Source organism: Lepidochelys kempii, chromosome 1, assembly GCF_965140265.1.
Source record: "Lepidochelys kempii isolate rLepKem1 chromosome 1, rLepKem1.hap2, whole genome shotgun sequence".
Lineage (NCBI taxonomy): Eukaryota > Metazoa > Chordata > Testudines > Cheloniidae > Lepidochelys > Lepidochelys kempii.
The window spans coordinates 289,197,782-289,218,698 of record NC_133256.1 but is presented as its reverse complement, the minus strand read 5'-3'; the positions used below and the strand labels follow the sequence as shown (position 1 = coordinate 289,218,698).

Genomic DNA, 20,917 nt, shown 5'->3' with positions numbered 1-20,917 from the left:
CCTCCTAGACCCTGCACTCCCAATCCTGAGCCCCCTCCCGCACCCTACCTCCCATCCAGACCCTGCAGCCCCAGCCCGCTCCCACACCTTAACTCCCTCCTAGACCCTGCACTCCCAATCCTGAGCCCCCTCCCGCACCCTACCTCCCACCCAGACCCTGCAGCCCCAGTCCGCTCCCACACCCTAACTCCCTCCTAGACCCTGCACTCCCAATCCTGAGCCCCCTCCCGCACCCTACCTCCCACCCAGACCCTGCAGCCCCAGTCCGCTCCCACACCTTAACTCCCTCCTAGACCCTGCACTCCCAATCCTGAGCCCCCTCCCGCACCCTACCTCCCATCCAGACCCTGCAGCCCCAGCCCGCTCCCACACCTTAACTCCCTCCTAGACCCTGCACTCCCAATCCTGAGCCCCCTCCCACCCCCTACCTCCCACCCAGACCCTGCAGCCCCAGTCCGCTCCCACACCTTAACTCCCTCCTAGACCCTGCACCCCCGACCCTGAGCCCCAGAAGGAGAATGCAGGAAAAAAATGAAAAAAGAGGGCAGGGGGAAGGAAGATGAAGCTGAGCACAGGGCCGCACTAACTCTAAATCCACCACTGGGCATTTCCCTTCTCCTGCTTCTCCCTGAGGCACAGCCCGGCGGCACTGCACGCTGCCCCGTCCGCAGGCACCGCCCCGGCAGCTCCCATTGGCTTTGGCTCCCGGCCAATGGGAGCTGCAGGGGCGGTGCTTGGGGCGCGGGCAGCCTGCAGAGCGGAGGCCCCTGACTGCCCCTATGACGTAGGAGCCGGAGTGGGGGGGGGACCATGCAGCTGCTTCCAGGACCCTCCCGTGGCGCGGCCCCGGACCCTGCTCCCTGACTGCGGCGCCGGAGGGGGCAAGCCCCAGACCCCACCCCCCAGTGGGAGCCAGAGGGCCGGATTAAAGCGGCTGGCGGGCCGGATACGTCTCCAGGTCCCTTCCAGTCCTAGGCGTCTAGATGGTCACGTGCCATTTTTCTGGTCGGAGAGTCCTCGGCCCTCTCCTGCCCTCTGCACGGTGCCGTCTGTTCATTCCCCTTCCGAGGCTGAACAGCCCATCGCAGAGACTGACACGAGTAAACCGGGTCCCTGCCCTCCAGCTGCTCCGCTCCCACCAGCAGGGCCGGGCAGAGCAGGGAGGGGGGCTCTGTGACACCGGATCCGGCCGCCGTCTCCGAGCGCTGCCCTGGCTGTGGTGACACCTGATTCCCGGGGAGGAGGCAGCGTGGGACACGACCCCCCCACACACACACTCCCCTGGGCACTGGCAGAGGGGCCCTGTGACCCCAGTCCCGCCTCCCAGCCCAGGCGCTGGCAGAGGATGGACGGGGCTCGGCCCTGGTCTGCTCAGCGCCCGCCCTGGGCAGGTGCCGCCACAGGCTGCGCGGTGCCTCCTGCCTGGGCGGCTGCAGCCGGGCGAGCCCAGGCGGCGCGTCCTGCCTGAGGCGCCTCCCGAAGCTGCGGGCTGCGCATGGCGGCGGCGGCCCCCGAGCCCGGCGGGCTCCCGCGGGCGAAGAGGAGGAGGCTGCCGCGAGTGCCGGTGGTGAGGGCGCCCCGGGCGGCCGGGCCCCCCGCGCTGCCGGCCCTGGAGCTCTTCATGCCGCTGGGGGAGCAGCCGCCGCCGCAGCCCTGCGCGGGCAGAGCCGCAGCCCCGGGCCCGCTCTGCGGCCGCCGGCGACCCGGCCCGCAGCGCCCCCGCCACGTCCGGACCATCTTCGAGCCCGAGCCCGAAGGGCAGCGGCACCGCTTCAGGCTGCAGGAGGCGGTGAGGACCTGGTGCGACCTCTGCTGCCACTTCATCTTCTCCCAGAGCCTGCGGTGCGCGGGTGAGAGCCTCCCCCCCCTCCAGCGCTGGTGGCCTCCCTCGCCCTCTCCCCTGCCCTTGGCGTCTTCTCTCTTCCCCCTTCCCCCGTCTTGTCCTGCCTCCTCTTCTCCTTCTGCTTTTCTCACCCCCTCTTCTCCAGTGGTCTCAGCTTTCCTCCTTCCCCCCTTCTCCTCCTTTCTGTTCCCCTCCTTCCCCCGCCAGGGACAGGGCGATGTTGGGTTAGAGCCATGTTCAAACAAAACTCCATGGTCTAGGTCTGTACCTCGCCTTGCACAGGGCCTTTGAACATGGCTGGGTACCTGACATGAACCAGCTAAAGCTGACTGGGAACCTAGTTTGGTCACAGTTGTGCTTAAGCCAGGTGACAAGTTATGAAATAGGATTGTAAGGCATCTAATGACATGAGAAATATCTACAAGTATTTGCTGGTGTAAACACTTAGGAGGGCAAGAAGCTGCTTAGGGTGGTTACAAGGAAATACAGGGTGACTGAGTAATAGGGTGGAATTTAACAGAAACATTTAGGTTGTACATCAGGAAAAACTGGCTAATGTTGAGATCTGTTCCTGTGGAATAGTTACCCAAAGGGCGTGGTGGGAGCTTCATGACTTGGAACACTTAAAACTAGACTAGACAAAAAACTGAAAACACACAATAGGGAACAATTTTATATTGGCAGAGGAATGGATTATGATTTTCTAGATCTTGCCCAGCTCTGACTTCTGTATTACCCAGAACTGTTGTAGGTAGAATCATTGTAATTATTATAATTTTTCATATTCTAGAAATTAGAGAAGGAAAATGTATTAGGTCATCTAGTTCATCCCTCTGCCATCACAGGGTTGTCCTTGCAGCATGTTTTCCGGTAGCAGGGTTTTATTTTTTTATTATTTCTGATGTGGGGAAGAGGAAAGCCAACTATTGGGTTTTAAGTACAACCATTTTCTTGAGATCTCAACTAGTTTTAGTTACATCTCCATCATTTTCAGTCTCATTTTTATTTTGTCATTGCTCCAATAGCATACTTCATATATTTGTATAGGTGTGTTTTTGAAAGTTTGTACATGTAACAAAACCACTAGAAGGAAAACAATAGTTATGCTCTGTGAACTTGATTTTGTGTGTGAAGACTGGAAGGAGATCTGAGGTGGTTTTTAACTTGGTGCTCTGAAACTAATTTTATCTTGCTTAGTAGAGCCGTTTTGCAACCCAATTTTCAATCTATACTTCCTCCTTTTAGCAGAACACCATAGTACATACCTTAGATACAACAGATTTGTGATATAATTTATGGAAGTGTGTGCTATGGATCAAACTAACCTTCCCTGAAGCAGTCCTGAGATTCAGTCCAGACAAATGTGTTTTCTTCAGATCACTGACACCATGGACAGGTTTGCAAAAAGAAAAGGAGTACTTGTGGCACCTTAGAGACTAACCAATTTATTTGAGCATAAGCTTTCATGAGCTACAGCTCACTTCATCGGATGCAAACTGTGGAAAGTTTAGAAGATCTTATTATATACACACAAAGCATGAAAAAATACCTCCTCCCACCCCACTCTCCTGCTGGTAATAGCTTATCTAAAGTGATCACTCTCCTTACAATGTGTATGATAATCAAGGTGGGCCATTTCCAGCACAAATTCAGGTTTTCTCACACCCCCCCCCCACACACAAACTCACTCTCCTGCTGGTAATAGCTTATCCAAAGTGACCACTCTCCTTACATTGTGTATGATAATCAAGGTGGGCCATTTCCAGCACAAATCCAGGGTTTAACAAGAATGTCTGGGGGGGGGGGTAGGAAAAAACAAGGGGAAATAGGCTACCTTGCATAATGAGTGGCTTAGTCATTATGCAAGGTAGCCTATTTCCCCTTGTTTTTTCCTACCCCCCCCCCCGACATTCTTGTTAAACCCTGGATTTGTGCTGGAAATGGAGAGTAAGGAGAGTGGTCACTTTGGATAAGCTATTACCAGCAGGAGAGTGAGTTTGTGTGGGGCTGTGGGGGTGAGAAAACCTGGATTTGTGCTGGAAATGGCCCAACTTGATTATCATACACAGTGTAAGGAGAGTGATCACTTTAGATAAGCTATTACCAGCAGGAGAGTGGGGTGGGAGGAGGTATTGTTTCATGCTTTGTGTGTATATAATAAGATCTTCTAAACTTTCCACAGTATGCATCCGATGAAGTGAGCTGTAGCTCACAAAAGCTTATGCTCAGATAAATTGGTTAGTCTCTAAGATGCCACAAGTACTCCTTTTCTTTTTGCGAATACAGACTAACACGGCTGTTACTCTGAAACATGGACAGGTTTGTGGTACATCCTCGATCTGGTTTTCTGCAGTAAGTATCTTAAGTTCGTTGAAGAGATACCATCAGTCTGAAGCCTACTCAGTTTTACAAAATGAGTTAAAAGTAGCTTCAGATACTACACTTGCCCTTGCAGCCACCTGCTAATTTTTGTCATTTTAGGATCACATTTGTAATCTGATGTTAACACTGAAAATGCCTTTTTTCTGTTTATGTGTATTAAAATTAGGAATTGAGATGGGATAGGACACTGGTTCAGGTTTCTTCAGAGGGGTACTGATATGTATTTTTGCTGTTTACACAACAAACCTAATGTGAAGGAACCACATGGGCACAGTAGGATCCAAATAACTATACACAATATGTAAGGCCAAGCGCCCTAGCTACATATATACACTGCTGCTGTGGCTGGGTTGTGGTAGCTTCTGAAACACAAAAGACAAATGAGGGCTAGAGGGCCAGCAACCTCTTTGAAGGAGTACTACCCAATTCCTGCACATTATCTGTACAATGAAGAGTAGTCATATACTGTAGTCAACTCCCATACACTTGAGTTTTCATGTGTCCTCTATAGAGACAATATGCCATTAACTAGGTTTCTAATTTGTGCACTTTCACTAGCTAGTCTTCAGCTTCTCATAACTCATTTTAGACTAAGATGTCCTTTTCTTCTACCAGCTGAAATACTAACTAATTTTTCCATTCTTCAGTTCTTTCATTTTAATTACAAAACTGTAATATAAAGTACATACACACACCTCCTTGTTGTTATTTGTTATTTTAGGAAAATGTTCTGTTTAAAATTTTTAATTTAGTGCTTGTGAACAATGCTAGCTTAACATCCTTGCAGTCTGAAGTTTTCTTTTTGTCACATAACAGGAGTAGGATGAGCTGCTGCAGTGCAAGCTCCCCCACACTATCCTACCAATGTCGCTCTACCATGTTTGGTAAGGCCCACCTCTATGCTTGTGACTATACTAGCCTTTGTTTCTAAAATTTCACTTTATTGCTTACAGTACTGTAGTCCTAATGGTGGTAGGAACAGTGGGAGTTTTATTGCACACGGTGAGTTGCTTGCATTTTTACCATCATGCCATCTAATCCTGATCTGAGCAAGTCTAGACAATGTGAGAGCTACCTTGTCTAAACTACATCTCCCACTGTAATAGGGGTGCAATAGGGTTGGCAACATTGGGAAATTTTAGGGAAAAAGCCAGTGAAGACAAGGAAAAGGCTAATGAGAGGGTAGTTGCCTCCATATCCGTTCACTGCTTCTGCTTTAGCTGCTATTGTATCAACACCCCTATGCATCTTATTCAGTTTTAATACTTGTATACAGTATATTGAGGGGCAAAGTTCTCCTTGTATGATGCTTGCTGTGAGATCCATTCTTAGTGAAATAGTTCCAGTTCAAAAAACTGAAAGAGTTGTCATACTGTGCTACTGAGATTAACCTAGTGTAATCCTCAATGGACTGAAGTGTTAGACTGCATGAACCATAATCTCCTTTGCCTTCGATTAGCACCTGATATTTGAAACTCAGGGAAGGACAGAAAGATCAAAGGATAATTTTCTTATATAACATTCCATTCTGGTTGAAGAGATGGTAGTAAACTTGTATTGTTTTCTGTTAAGTGTAAGAGTTGCTTTAATTATTCTCCTTGGCGCTCCAGCTTTATGCAGTACGCTATTGGTTTGAATTAGACTATATATATAACTTGACTGTGTGTGAAAAACAATTTAGGTTTGGTATAATTATGAGAGGACCCATAATGTTTTTATATAAAAATTGACATTTTAAAAAAAATGTGGTATTTATTAGCTTATGTGATGGATCAAATATTCTGTTGCTAGCAGGAAAAAAACCCTTAAGATTTCAGCCTTGATAATATATCCTCCAGCGAAACTTTCCTTGCACAGACACAGCTTTCAGTGATTATATCTTCTCTAAAACTAGCTCCATCTTTATGACTTACAGTACTTCAAGCAGTTCTGTCAAATTGCGGTTTCAGTAGCACAGGAAATGGGCAGATAAATAATTTATAACCTCTACACGAATACATCTTTTTAAAAGCTGTAAACAATAGCTCAGATACACAGATATTTCAAGAAGCTGATACGTCACAGTTTTGTAATATTTTTCTTGTATTGAGGCAGTCCTTGGCTTTATTTTTTTCAGCATGCACTCAAACCAAAGCCCAAAATACTAGAAAATCCTGGAGAAAGGATGGGGGCTGGGAAAAGCAAGCACATGGTGAATGATTTTACGTCAAAACTGGAAAATGGTAATTACATACCATGGCCATCAGCATCATATTTTTTACAGCCTACCCTTCTGCAAATATTTAGAGGACTGAAACTAAACTAGATCCAATAGTAATGGTTTATATTTATCTATCATCCCTTCCATTTGAGGATCTTACAACACTTTCTAAACATTGGGCCAGGTCCTCACCTGCTATCAATTGTCATATATTCACTAACTTAAATACACTGATTTGAACCTGCTGAGGATCTGGACCATTAATGAGTTTGCCCATGCTATTATAATTCCCATTTTATTTATTGGGAAGCTGAGATAGAGAGGTTATTGTCTTCGGGAAAATCATCTCTGATAGAGCCAGAACAAAAATTCAGATCTCCTCACTCTTAAGATATGTCTATATTTACACAATATTTGGATGTGTAAGTCTCCCCTAGTGACATTCTAGAGGCAAGTTATCGCCACTCCTTTCCTCAGCTCCTCCTCATCTTCCTTCTTGTTGCCAGATTGAGTTGCATTTTGTAACTATCGTGGTGAAAATTAAATGAATCAGCAACAAGAAGTAGGGGGCACACAAAGAGACATCAGGGTTCTGATCTTTCACTCTACTCTAGTTCCCAAAAAACTGACTGACTATTTGTAGAGTATATATGTGAGTATTCCCAAGTATGAATTCCCCTCCATCAGCTGTGGTATTTGGAGAGGCAGGATAGTCTTGTGATTAAAGTACAGTAGTGAGACTGGGTCCAATTGTGCCAATGTAGACAGAGATATCTCTATCAGAGGGGTAGCCATGTTAGTCTGTATCCACAAACACAATGAGGAGTCTGGTGGCACCTTAAAGATGAACAGATTTATTTGGGCATAAGCTTTCGTGGGTAAAAACCCCCACTTCTTCAGATGCATGGAGTGAAAATTATTAGATACAGCATAAATATATTGGCACATGAAGAGAAGGGAGTTACCTTACCAGTACAGCTATGCCAGTACAGTAGTAGCAATGGTGGAAGTTGCAAGGTCCAGGCATTTTTACCACTGTATCATTGAATCCTGCAAGGGGAACTCACTTGTGTTATATTGCCACAATTCAACAATGAGATGTTCTGACAGCTGAAGCAGAGGGAGGACTGGCTGACTAGCAGGCTAGGTCTGATATTGCAATTCCAATAACCTATAAATGTTTCCATAGTTATACAGAATTTAGCAGTCAGAGGAATTCCTAAATGCTTTAAAACTCACTTTACCCACCACTAAAATGGTATGTACCCAGTGTGTTAAACAGTAGACCACACCATTACACGACATTTTAGAAAAGGAAGTGAAAAACAACAACATTATATTAAAACTCAGAATTTAGTTAATCACAATGTAGTTTACCTAAACAAAAACTAGACTAAGATGTCAGGACTAACAGCCTTACTTTTGCCAAAAATGTCTTGGGTTCTCTAATGGCCACAAGGGTTGTTGTATGTCTCATTTGAAAGTCAGCACCTCCAACACAGCAGCATCTCCCAGCTGGATCATTGGTATGCTACTGGGAAAGAAGTAACCATGTACCAAATCACCAAGATATTCCAGGATCACCAGAGGTGGTTGGGTTTTTTTTGTTTGGGGTTTTTTGTTTTCTTTTTTAAAGTTTTTTCCATCCATCCAACTTATGACCAGGATCAAATCTGTTTGGCTTGACAGTTCAGACAACATCAGAGTTTGAGGTGCTCTCACTGTAGACAAAGGAACATACAATTAAAGAGAATGTCAAAATAAAATTAACTCAGCAAGTTCTTTATGGCCATATCAAGACAATGCACTAAAATAGTGTGTGTGCACAGCCATGCATGTAGTACCAACTAAGAGAAAATGACCGCAAGATCTTTGTATCAGGGATTGTCTTTGTGTCTGTTGTATTTAGCACAATGGGGCCATGATCTTCATTGAGGCTTTTGGGCCCTACCACAGTACAAATAATAATACAGAATTACTACATTACCTGAAGGACTGTCAAGGACATGACCGGGATGGCAGGTCAGAACTCAGGGCTAATGGTCAGAGCCATGGGGTTAGCCAGGCCTGGAGTTTAGAGCAGAGCCAAGAATCAGGGCCACAGGATACCCCAGGGCATGGTCAAGAGCAGAACTGAGAGGGTCAGAACCATGATCAGAAGCCAAATACCTGAGCCAGAGACTTGGTCAGGAAGCAGAGCCAGGGGGTATCAAGGATGGAGAAGGGTAGGGTCTGACACAGGCATAAGAGCAGGTTGGGCAGGAGGAGGCACAGGAAGCAGGACCAAGCACTACTGTGGCTAGGAAACACATTGAGCAGTCAGCAAGTTGTGGCTGTTGCTGGGTTTAATAGTAGTTAGCTCCACCCCTCCATCAATCAGGAAGTGCAGTCAATTAGTCAGCCCCTGTAAAGATCAGCTGTGTCCAGTGTGTTGCTAGGAGACTGCCCCTGCTGCATCTGGCTCCCTCACAACTAAATACTAAGGAACCTGATGTTTTGTGGGGAATCATACAAAATCAGGGTTGGAAGGGACTTCAGGAGGTCATCTAGTCCAACCCCCTACCCAAAAGTCTTGTAACTTTTTGTTTTCAGACATCTGATACAGACTGAAACATATTTTTGAACAACTTGAATGAATAAGATCAGGATTGAAACCTACAATTCAAAGGAAAAAGTTCTTCAATTTCAGAAGCAAAGGGACAAGGTGCACATTATTCAATCAGCAAAGAAGCAGATTGTATTTCTTAGAATAAACTAAAACAACACTGATTGTATCTTTATCTGGAAGGACATCAGCCCAGAAAGACAAATCAAGTGTTATGAACTACTTCTGTTAACAAGGGACTTTGTGGTTGAGCCCTTGTTGCTGTTTTGGGTTACTTTTCAAGAGAAGTCTTTCATTTTTTAGGAGACCTAAGCTGCACACAGCCCTCCTAACCTTCCCATTCCTAATTTTCCAGATTAAGAAATAGACAGATACTCCAGATATGCATAATGCTGTTGTCTAATTTGACCTGTACGGACAAATTGGTTTGAGACTTGTGTGGTCTGGATTATTCAGATTGAAACTAACTTGATTTAATGAGTTATAATAAAATACAGTTTTTGTCTTTTTTTTTTAAAGATCCAAAATATTGAATGTAAGAATTCAATGAAGTAATAATCACTAATTGCTTGAGTTTTGCTATTGGCATCATAATTTAGTGTTATGTAGAAAATGTGGTGTTCTTGTATCATGTGACCTGTTCTGGCATTTGGGGAAAAAAATAGGTGTTTATATTGTTAGGTGGAAAAGACAGATTCTTAACTTTAGGCTGCCAGGAGTTGGAATATTGTTTGTGGGTTTGGAAGAACAACATTTTTTTTAATCTGGTTCATGGATTGTGTGATGGGTTTGGTCACAGAGACCCCCTTGGGACTGCCACCTGATGTGCTGAGACTACCTCTGAGCCCATTTTCCCTGCCAGCTTCAGTACTTTGTCTTGTTGAGCCAGACAGGCTAGCCTGCTGCAAACACAGACCCAGGTCTCAACCACATCCCCCAAAAGCTGCAGACTTAACTGAAAACAGCTTAAGAAGTTCTCCTGTCTTTAGCACCCAGACACCCAGCTCCCAATCGGATCCAAACCTCAAATAAATCCATTTTACTCTGTATAAAGCTTATACAGGGTAAACTCATAAATTGTCCACCCTCTGTAACACTGATAGAGAGAGATGCACAGCTGTTTACTCCCCCAGGAATTAATTGCTTACTCTGGGTTAATTAATAAACAAAAGTGATTTTATTAAGTATAACAAGTAGGATTTAAGTGGTTCCAAGTAATAACAGACAGAACTAAGTAAATTACCAAGCAAAATAAAACAAAAACATGCAAGTCTAAGCCTAATATAGTACGAAACGAAATGCAGGTAAATCTTACCCTCAGATGTATTCCAATAAGCTTCTTTCACAGACTAGACTCGTTTGTAGTCTGGGCCCAATCCTTTCCCCGGTACAGTCCTTGTTCCAGCTCAGGTGCTAGATAGGGGATTTCTCAAGACTGCAGCCCCTTTTTTTCTTTTCTACCCCCTTATATAGCTTTGGCACAAGGCAGGAATATTTTGTTTCTCTGGGACCCTGCCCCCCCTCCTAAATGGAAAAGCAGGTTTAAGATGGATTCCAGTACCAGGTGACATGGTCACATGTCCTGGGAGACTGCAAGCCTTCATTCTTCCTGGCCTGACTCACAGGAAGGTTTGCAAGTAAACAGAGCCATTTACAACTAGTTGTCCTAGTTGATAGGAGCCATCAAGATTCCAAAACACCATTAATGGCCCACACTTTGCATAATTACAATAGGACCTCAGAGTTTATATTTCATATTTCTAGTTTCAGATACAAGAATGGTACATTTATACAAATTGGATGACCCACACTCAGTAGATTATAAGCTTTGTAATAATACCTTATAAGAGACCTTTTGCATTAAGCATATTCCAGTTACATTATACTCACACTCATCAGCATATTGTCATAAAATCATATGGAGTGCAATGTCACAGAGTGGATGCATGCTTGTTGCAATGGGAGTAAAGTGAGTGATTTTGTATATACTAGCTCTACATTTCCTAGTGCACACATCTCTGGAATAGTTTTTCTTTTTCCCTTTCCTCAGTCTGGAGGTTGGCATTATTATTTATAATACACTGGTTCATTAAATCATAGAAAAATGTCACTGATTATTTTCAGGAAATTTATCCATGGTGATTAAATGTTTTTTGGGTTTTTTTTGGCCTTATTAACAGCATGGGTGTGTATTTCCATATGCTATATTTTGTGATTATTATAAGTATACTTTTAAAATATGCAAATCATTGCGTATCTGAACAAAGACAAGTTAGGGAACCTAACTGTCTATACAGAGGAGAGTCCCAACTTTAGGAAAAGATTAAATCAGATGATATTTAGAGGCGTCATCAGTTAAGAATAAGCCATTCCTTTTAAGCATTAAGTGATGAAGCAGTTCTGGGAACTGCCAGACACTCAGATCCAAGGGTTTGGGTCTGTGGTCACCTATGCAAATTGGTGAGGCTTTTTATCCAACATTTCCCAGAAAAGGGGGTGTGGAAGTGTTGGGAGGATTGTTCATTGTTCTTAAGATCCAAGGGTCTGGGTCTGTAGTCACCTAGGCAAATTGGTGAGGCTTTTTACCAAACCTTGTCCAGGAAGTGGGGAGCAAGGTTTTGGGAAGTATTTTGGGGGGAAGGACGCGTCCAAACAGCTCTTCCCCAGTAACCAGTATTAGTTTGGTGGTGGTAGCGGCCAGTCCAAGGATAACGGGTGTAATATTTTGTATCTTGGGGAAGTTTTGACCTAAGCTGGTAAAGATAAGCTTAGGAGGTTTTTCATGCAGGTCCCCACATCTGTACCCTAGAGTATGAAGTGAGCTGTAGCTCACGAAAGCTCATGCTCAAATAAATTGGTTAGTCTCTAAGGTGCCACAAGTACTCCTTTTCTTTTTGCGAATACAGACTAACACGGCTGTTACTCTGAAACCAGTTTAAAAGCTGGCACTTATGAAATGAAATCTAGTGCTTCTGAAGACCATACTCTGTATATGAAATTAAATATATACAAGACAAGTAATACTGGTAAAATCTTTGCTGGTATAGCTGCATCTACACTAATCCAGCACAGCTATGTTGGGGGGTGTGAAGAGGTCTGTTGCTTGACGAACATAGCTATGTTGGCAGAAGCCCTTAGGGTAGACGCAGCCTAAAAGATATGTCAAACTTGGGCTATATAGACTTTCTTGGGCCCTGATGCTGCAGAGATCTTTGCACAGCCAGACCCCTGCTCCCTTGGAGAACTCAATTGACTTCCATGCTGGCAGATCTGATTGCAGGATTGAGGCTCCATTTTGTAGTTCCTTTTATATTCTTTAGTTCTTTCCTTACTGCTTAGATTTGATTGTTACGTTATGCTGCATAAAGCGTATTGGGTTATAGTAGGGTGCTGGTTTGTCTTTTACAGTTGAAATGCCCCAAACAAGAATCTACTATTTGCATTTCTCTCTCTCTCATTCAGAGGATCTTCCATTTTCCACTTCTCATCACCAAAAGGATCCTTGTTCACTCAGTCTTCATTGGACATTAGAGGTCTGGCATAGTTTCTTTTGGAGCTCATTGGTGACATTGCATTTTTCCACCAGAAGGATGTGGTGGAGAAGGATGTGAAGAGCTCATTAATATCCTCATAGCACTTGCAGACCCTGCTATCCTGGGATAAAGGAGCCAAGTTTAATTTTTAACAGTATTTTATGATGATACTCAGAATATTCAATAGAAAGCTATTACTGAAGCATAACAAGCTCAGTGCAGATTAAAGGGATATAAGATTTAGATATTCTCCTTCAATATGTAGAATATGTATGTAACCAGAAGTCTTTTTGGTGTGTGGGAAAAAGAAAAACACCTAAATCAAACAGACAAACAAATAAAAACCCAGTGTGTATCAGGGTATTCTAAATGCCTCCTAATTAGCAACAAGGTTGAGGTCCTCTCCTGAAGAAGTGAAGGTAGATTGTGGAGAGGGAAAGCTTAAGTGTTTTTAACATGTTCCTCTCAAAAATATTTATTTTTTTCTCTTTGAAACAAATGTGTATAACATACTCTTGAATTTTATACAATAGCAATTTAGGCTCCAGGCGCGCTCTTAAAATGTTATTCTACAGAGTGAGAACTGAAACAGCCTCTGGATCAAACTAGAAAGGGTTGTTTAGTTTTTTCTTAGGTGAATTGTCTTACAAGATCCAGATTCTCCACATTAGAAATATCCCAAAAATGTTTTTTTGAAAATCAAATTGCATTGTGTATGGGTCATACTTGCATTCAGAATATTTTATTTTACTATTGTTACACAGCAATTCATGCTGCTCAATATTTAGTAGAGAAAGTGTTCTGCTACTTGGTCATTTGGCCTAATGGGCTCCAGGCCATTCAGCACTTAATTGTAGTGGATCCATCATTTCCCTTCTCCCCTTGTCAAGTTCTCTCCTCCCTCCTTTTCTCTTGGACAGTTTCTTCCTTCCCCTTGTTAATCTTTCTCCCTCCTAACTTGGCTACAGAAGCCACTTTTGCAGTGGTTCTCTCTCTCTCTGATTGTCCTAGGGCAGTAGTAAGCTTTATGGGAAGTAAGCTTTTCAGGACAGATGTATTTGTACAACATCTAGCACAACAGGGCCTCAATCCTGCTGACTGATAATGAAATTGAGGTGGGAGATCAGTGTGCTATCTCATTGGATGGACTTACCAGGATATTTAAGTGTAGGTTGGCAACGTCTCTCAGGAAGTAAATAATGACACTTTATTTGTCTGGATGGAGTTTTGGGCTGACAGTTTAGTTTTTCCTAGCTGGCTCTGAATATTGACAAACACCTTTTTGGTTTTGCTCATTAGTGTCTCAAAACTCCAAATGCAAGCTTCAAAAAAGGATACTTACAGTATTACACTAAGTAAAGTAGGTTCAAACTAATTTTGTCTTAAACTGACCAAATTAGAATGCAATAATATAAGAATGCTTCATGGTTAACACAGTAATATTTTCTGTTTTCTGTCTTTGACCCCGCTCCCTTTGTAGATAGCTCTGTGCAAGCTCCCAAAGAGAAATCTACTCATTTTGGCACAGAGTAAACCAAAGTCTACAGGCAAGGTGATCTATCATCCACTGAGTCTAATGCTATGTGTCAAATCATATTATAAGACTGCTCAATATCCCCTCTCCAGTCCTAGCCTTTGGCTTTATTTTCCTCTGTATTCTAGAATGGAACTGCTTACAAGAGTGACCTTTCTTGCTGACTGTCAAATCAAATACCAGTCACTTATTATTAATTATTATTACTATGACAACAGCACCTGATAGCTGGCTAAAATTAAGATTAATTTGCTGTTTCCATTATAACGCTCTCTTTTAATCCATTAACAGCTTTTCATGTTTAATTCATATTTAATTCGTACACACACACACACACACACACACACACACACAAGAGTACATGTACAACAAACTACCTTAAAGAATGTTAAAGTTGCAATGTGAAGCACCACATCATTTCCCAAGAATTAGCCCATTACCATCATACTTAACCACATCAACGTATGTATATCCTCTCTAACTTTCGTTTCAGCATTATCACTATTCTGGTTTGACATCTTCACATTCCAAACACCAAATAATACAAAATAAATCACATACTCCAAGTTACTTACCTTATAAAAAATGCAAGCAAACTTCTCCTGTATATTTACATTGTGAGTTATAAAAAAATCAGCTTTTATACTGTACAGTGCACAGTATAAACAAATAAAAACAGCCACAAATATTATTGAAATGTACGCAAAGACACTTGTTTTGCATGTATGTTCATAATATGTTATATAATGAAATAATAAATTAACTGGTTGAAGTTAAAGTTGTACTTTGCAGTGTGATTTTCTATCTTCAGAAAAGTCAGCAAGTAGCTCAGTGGAGTTAGGGGAGGGAGTAGCAGGGAGTAGAAAGGCTCCTGAAGGAATCCTTGGGGTGGGGGGAAAATCTAGAGTATTTATGACTCTCAAGCAGATGGCCTGAAGGTTTAATCCTGGAGGGAGTAGGTTAGGAGGGAAAGGAAGTAGAGAGGCTTGCCTTGAATCCCAGGCTGATATAGTCCCATTTTACAGAAGTGAACATTGGAAAAACAAAAGAGGTTAACTGACTCACGCAAACTCACCAAGGTTCATTAGAATTGGGACTAGAACTTGAGTTTCTGTTTGTCTGCCCTGGACTGAGTCCACCAGATCAGTGTTTCTCAACGACTGGTCCGTGGATTGGCGTCAGTCCCTGAGATCTCCCTGATACAGTTTAGGAAGGCATCAAGCTGGTCCCTGGTATCCAAAAGGTTGAGAAACACTGCACTAGATCACACTGCCAGAGTACTTGAAATCATTTTTGGTTTACTACAGTGGCAGGACTGGACATGGACACAGCTATATAGTATGAGACTCAATTCTTTGTTTAAGTCTTTATTTTAGAAGTGTTTTTCAGGCTATAATAATAAGTAATATATCTCAGGATATCTAAATAATATTTATTCCTTCCTCAACTTGAAAGATTTGTTATTTGACTGGGTTTATAGAGATCCTGTTGTATTAAACACTTTTGGCCGTATCATCCCCTCCCACAGAAGAAGGCGTACCTGAAAAACTCTAGGGTGTTGACCTGATGGCATTCCCAGTGCACAAGAGAGTCAAGGACATGGTACTATGGCTCTACAACTGCTGTGGGCCAGCTGCAGGGAGAACTGGTACATCCATGCTATTCACTGTTCTGCCATCCCCCAGGACAAAATGGCTCCTTTGGTCAGCATTAACATATCACATGCTAGAATTTCTATGGGTTAACAGAGAGGAAATGCACAGAGAAAGTTGCATAGGTTTATAAAAGAGAACAAAGCTGGTTAAGACCATCTTGCCCATTACATGCTTTCTGTATAGTTTTGGACCCAAAAAATGAAGGCAATATTTTGGCACTTTAACAACAGGTTACATCCTAATCCCAAAGCCCCATTCCTTGTGTAACTCCCACTGAAGTCAGTAGGAGCATTGTGTATGGAACAGCTGCAGGGTGTTCAGTGTTCAGTGATTTAAATACACCAAGTAATGCATCTTGGTGCACCAGCATGATTGTCAGGTGCAATGTTAATTTGGTTGGTTTTAGCACATTTTTATGTCTTTCACTTATAACTATAATTCATGTAATATTTTTATAAGGTTTCTGCCATTTTTCTCCTTTCCCTTCTTCGTCTTTGTTTTCTTTGTTTCAATGTGACATTTACATTTCTGGTATATAAATAATGAGAAATCTCAGTATTTCAGTGGTAAACATAGGGGCCAATACGTGTGAAAGACCTTTAATCTCACACCTACATAAAAGTACAAAAATAAAACAAAACAAAACAAAAAATCCCACCACTGGAGCTATGCCAGTTTATTCACAAAGGCATAAATTGTTAAATTGTATGACAACTTGTTTTATGTTACGGAGAGGCAGGGAGATACAGTAGATTTTCATTTGTAAACTCTTTTAAATGGAAGCAAGAGTCTGGAAGAGTCATGGATTACTGATTGCTGGTTAATATTTAATCCCGTCTGTGTGTGTGTGTGTCTGCTGAGAAAACCTTTTTTTTAAAAAAAAGCACAAAGATATAGCTACTTGCTAGGAGAACGTTTCTGTTAGGAGCGGGTGAACAGTGGAGGTGGAAATCTGAACCATCTGTGGTGGAATTTGCTGAACAAATATGCAGGAACTGTAGTTTTTATAGTCTTTATCTCAGTCTTTATTTTATAGCAACTGCATAGGCTTGACAGGCATAGGATTGTTACTGTTAAGAAATTATGCTCTGGCAAGGAATGTGTGTCACAATAGTTTGATGTTGCAACGTAAATATCATCCTGTAGTGCTGCAACATGAGATGACCAGTCAAGAAGAGGGTTTCTTATGTTGCATGGGTGGGAGGAGGGGACTTACAACTTCTCCATGGCTCAGCCAGAAGATCCATTGCTCTGGAACCCCATTCTTGGAACCTGACTTATTTCTATTGTTTCAGCTCAGGTGAATAGATCCAGCAAAGCTATTCAGTAGGTAAGTGGGGAAGCTTGTCGTTGTGGTAGATGGCTACAACACTTGTAGCCAATATTATAATAATAATAATTAATAAACTATCTAAAGATTTATTAACTAGAGAAAGGAAATAAGTTATTTACAAGGCTGAAACAGGTAAACATACACGCACAAATGAGTTACAGTCTTCAAAAGTTTCAAAAGGTAATAGAAGCTTCTGTAATAAGCAAACTCTATGGGTATCTCTGTATAGCAACTAGACACCTGTGGCTGGCCTGTGCCAGCCAACTCGGGCTCATGGGTCTTGGGCTGCGGGGCTATTTCATTGGTGTGTTGTGTTGACTTGGCTCGGACTGGAGCCCGCACTCTGGGACTCTCCCATCTTCCAGGGTCCTAGAGTCTGGGCTCCAGCCCAAGCCTAGATGTCTACACAGCAGTGAAACAGCCCTGCAGTAGGTCTCCTTTTCATGGGGCGGGGGCAGCCAAGTATTTTGTCCTCTGTTCGACAATGGTTCATCTGGTGTTAATGGGCCTTCTTTTGTTGGCCGGCACACTCATTAATGCTTCTCTCCTGTCTGGTGATTTACAGTTACAGAGCAAACACTCAGATATTACCATATAACACGGAATACAGATATTATAAGTGAGATTAATGCATGCAGCAATTTACAAGCATTCCTTAAAGTCTAAACACTAAGTACATTTTTATAACTCTGCCTATTTTAACAATACTGAGATACAGATGGGCCAGGCTGGTTCCAGCTATGTATTTGTCAATGTTCAGTTGAGACTGAGGGGCCTTGGCATGAGCTGGCACCTGGTCTACCAGCATTACAGGTCTCTCTCCGTCTCGTCTGTTGAAGTTGTGCTCTGGATAAATAGTGAAAAGGTAAGGGCCTACTTGAATTGCAGGATGATTGTCAAATAATTGTGGCTGAGCTGTGGACAAGACATGGAAAATCCCGGAAAAGTAATAATGGACCTTTATTAATTGAGGTAATCTGGAAAAGCTAGCTGTGTGTGGGGCTGACAATGGGAGCCCAGGCTGCATCTGGGGCTGACAGCAGGAGCCCCGGCCACACGTGGGGCTGACTGTTAAAATGTAACATACTTGCATCTGAATTCAGCATCAAAATTGCGGTGGAAGCGTAATATTGCGTGATCCGCAATATCACGAATTAAGTAGGGCCTTATGAAAGAGTGATTGGAGAAAGGGGGCTGGACTCAGGATCTTCTGCTCCCCAGATGGATGCCCCAACTAATGGATGACGTTCCATTGTAGCTCTCTCTCTGTCTCTCTGGCCCAATCACTCTTTCTTATTTATCCAGAATAGAATAGTTTCAACAGGAGAGACCGAGGGAGCCCCACATCCGAATATGTCATAGGTCAGTGGTTAGAACTCCAATTCCAATCCTTTCTCCCCCTCTTCCAGGGAAGAGGGAATTGAAGCTGGGACTCCACCATCACTTCCTCCTTCTGGAACAAGGCAAGCACCTAACTCATTCCCATGAGAAACTGTGCAAGTGTTAAACCAGGAGAGGGGTTCCCATTTGTGCATTGGTGACAGAACTAGGCAGCACCCTACAGCTTGGATTTAGGCACCTGTCACTGAGAAAGGGGTGGGGCTTAGCAAACACTGTCTCCCATTGGGTAGCTTAGACAGGGAATCACCTAGCATGCCAGCTTTTGTGGATCACTTTCTTTGGTGCCTGTCTCTGCACATTCATTATATAGGGCGCCTACATGCTAACTTGGCTTCTTGGAACACAATATTGTTCCTGTGATTTCCAAGATACCTAAAAGTTAGGTGCCATGATGCTCTGCGTTGATATGCCTAAATTCCTTTGTGGATTCCACCTTCTGATTCTGAAGCCAGAAGGAATCATTATCTAGTCTGACTTCTGTGTAATACAGGCTCTGGAGTGTTGCCCGCTAGTTCCTTCATAGTGCCCAAAACTTATGGCCAAAATAGAGCATATCTTATAGAAACAGAGATCCAATCTTGATTTAAAGTCTTCAAGTAATGGAGAGTCTACCACATTACTTGTTCCAATGGTTAAATACTGACGGTTAAAAAACTGAACCTTATTTCAGGTTGAATTTTGCAGGTTAACCTGTTTGTTCTTCTTTGAGTGCTAGTCCCTATGTGTATTCCCCACATGGGTACACATGCCTTCCATGTGTCTGAGACCGGAGATATGTAGCAAGTAGTGTCCATTGGTCTGCACCTGTGCAGTTGTCCTGCTCATGCTCTGAAATTAGGGCATAAATGGCTGTGCAGGCCAATGCTTCTCCAGTTCCTTCTTACCTCCACATGGCCTGGGAATCCTCTGTGTCCATTACTATCCTACTCTGCTTCTGAATTTGTAAATATATAGTGTAAGTAGTTTTTAGTAAGATTAGACCTACTATTTATAATTTTAGTACGTTTAGTATTTTTTATAGCTAGTATAGTTGTATAGTTCCTCCCCTTCTTGGGGAGCTTCTCCCCATAGAGGAGGACTATGCCCAGAGTCCCAAGGTTTAAGAACTGTATCTTCTGCCCTTGCTCCTTCTCCATGAGTTACAAACACCAGTGCTGCTGTTACTTCCTTGGGGAGGCTCACATCTCTGTCAAATGCAACATCTGCTGCTCCTTCCCTTCCTGAACCCAGGGACGATGAGAGTGCCATGTGCAGAACCACCTCCCGGAGAAGGCCATGAGACCCTTATCAGATCCAGACCAGGGAGACCCTCCTGTACAATAGCCTCAGATGGTTAGCAGCACCCTTCCAAGCATCAGTTCCAGAGCAGAGGCCAAAACTGTTAAGCCTAATAAACCCTCTCTCGAGAGGAGGGAAAATGAACATAGGCACCAAGACAGATCCCTGTCCAGATCTGCCTCTAAGAAAAAGGATCCCTCCCTGTCTTGCTCCAAGCCGGGTGAGTACTTGCAAATGGGTTCTAAAGATTTAGGTCCACATAAATCTTCCATCCAAGAAGGGAAGTTATTGGTACCAGCTCCAGCTTCACCTCATAGACCGAAAGATCAGCACCTGCTTGTTCAAACTGGGAGCTCCACTGGGAGATTCCCATTCTACACCTCTGGTATATTCCATTTGGGATCCTATAAGTGCCAGAACATTGGAAGCACCGGATCTGCTGCCTCCAACCTCCGAGTCTCCTTGAACTCTGGGAAGGACTGAAACCTTTACCTCCCTGGAGTATATTTTTGCTTTACCCTACTGGCAATCTTCTCTTCTATCAGGACTGGTCTTCCTCAGAGGTATTTCAGCACCAGCAGAAACCATCTTGAGGAGAAGAGGATTCTCCCTTACACATCCACTAGCCAGAGCATTCTCCCTCCAGTACCGCTGGCACCGCTATTAGGCTAGGAACCTACCTTTCCATTGGATGACTCCAATATTCCTGACAAGCTTTTCCCTCTGAGGGAGACAAGCCCAGGCAGAACTATTGGAGGTCTTGGAATGAACCCCTCCTGGTTACGACCAGTCAGTCCTTCATTCTGGCCTTTCCTGGGGTCCTTGGGATCCAAACATTAGATGCCCCAGAGCCATACAAGAATTGCACTGGTTCTCTTCTCCCATGAAATACCATCCAGCTCCGTTAGAGTCCATGGAGGAGGAAGTCGAACTAGACAAAGGCCTGTCCTTTGTCTGGTAAACACATTTGAGCATCACATTTTCTTCATATTTGTGTGGTCTCTTGGGCAGTTCCCGTACACACGCCACGCAAAAATATTAATGACCAATGTGGTGGTAGTTTGCCAATGAAACCATACATGACCCGTGTCACATAAACAGTCTGACATAAATGAATCGGGGTACACTGAACTGCTCAGGTCGGCCAATGGGC

The 20,917-nt window shown here is 43.4% G+C and overlaps 1 protein-coding gene across 1 annotated transcript in view; it reads left to right on the top strand.

Moving 5' to 3' along the window:
• The first annotated feature begins 804 nt into the window (after positions 1–804).
• The window catches only part of RASSF3 (Ras association domain family member 3), a 172,932-nt gene continuing 152,819 nt past the window's right edge, over positions 805–20,917 (top strand). The window contains exon 1 of the mRNA XM_073327884.1: positions 805–1,850. Within this exon, the coding sequence (XP_073183985.1) occupies positions 1,496–1,850 (355 nt within the window). The 5' untranslated portion in view covers positions 805–1,495. The remainder of the gene's footprint in view (positions 1,851–20,917) is intronic.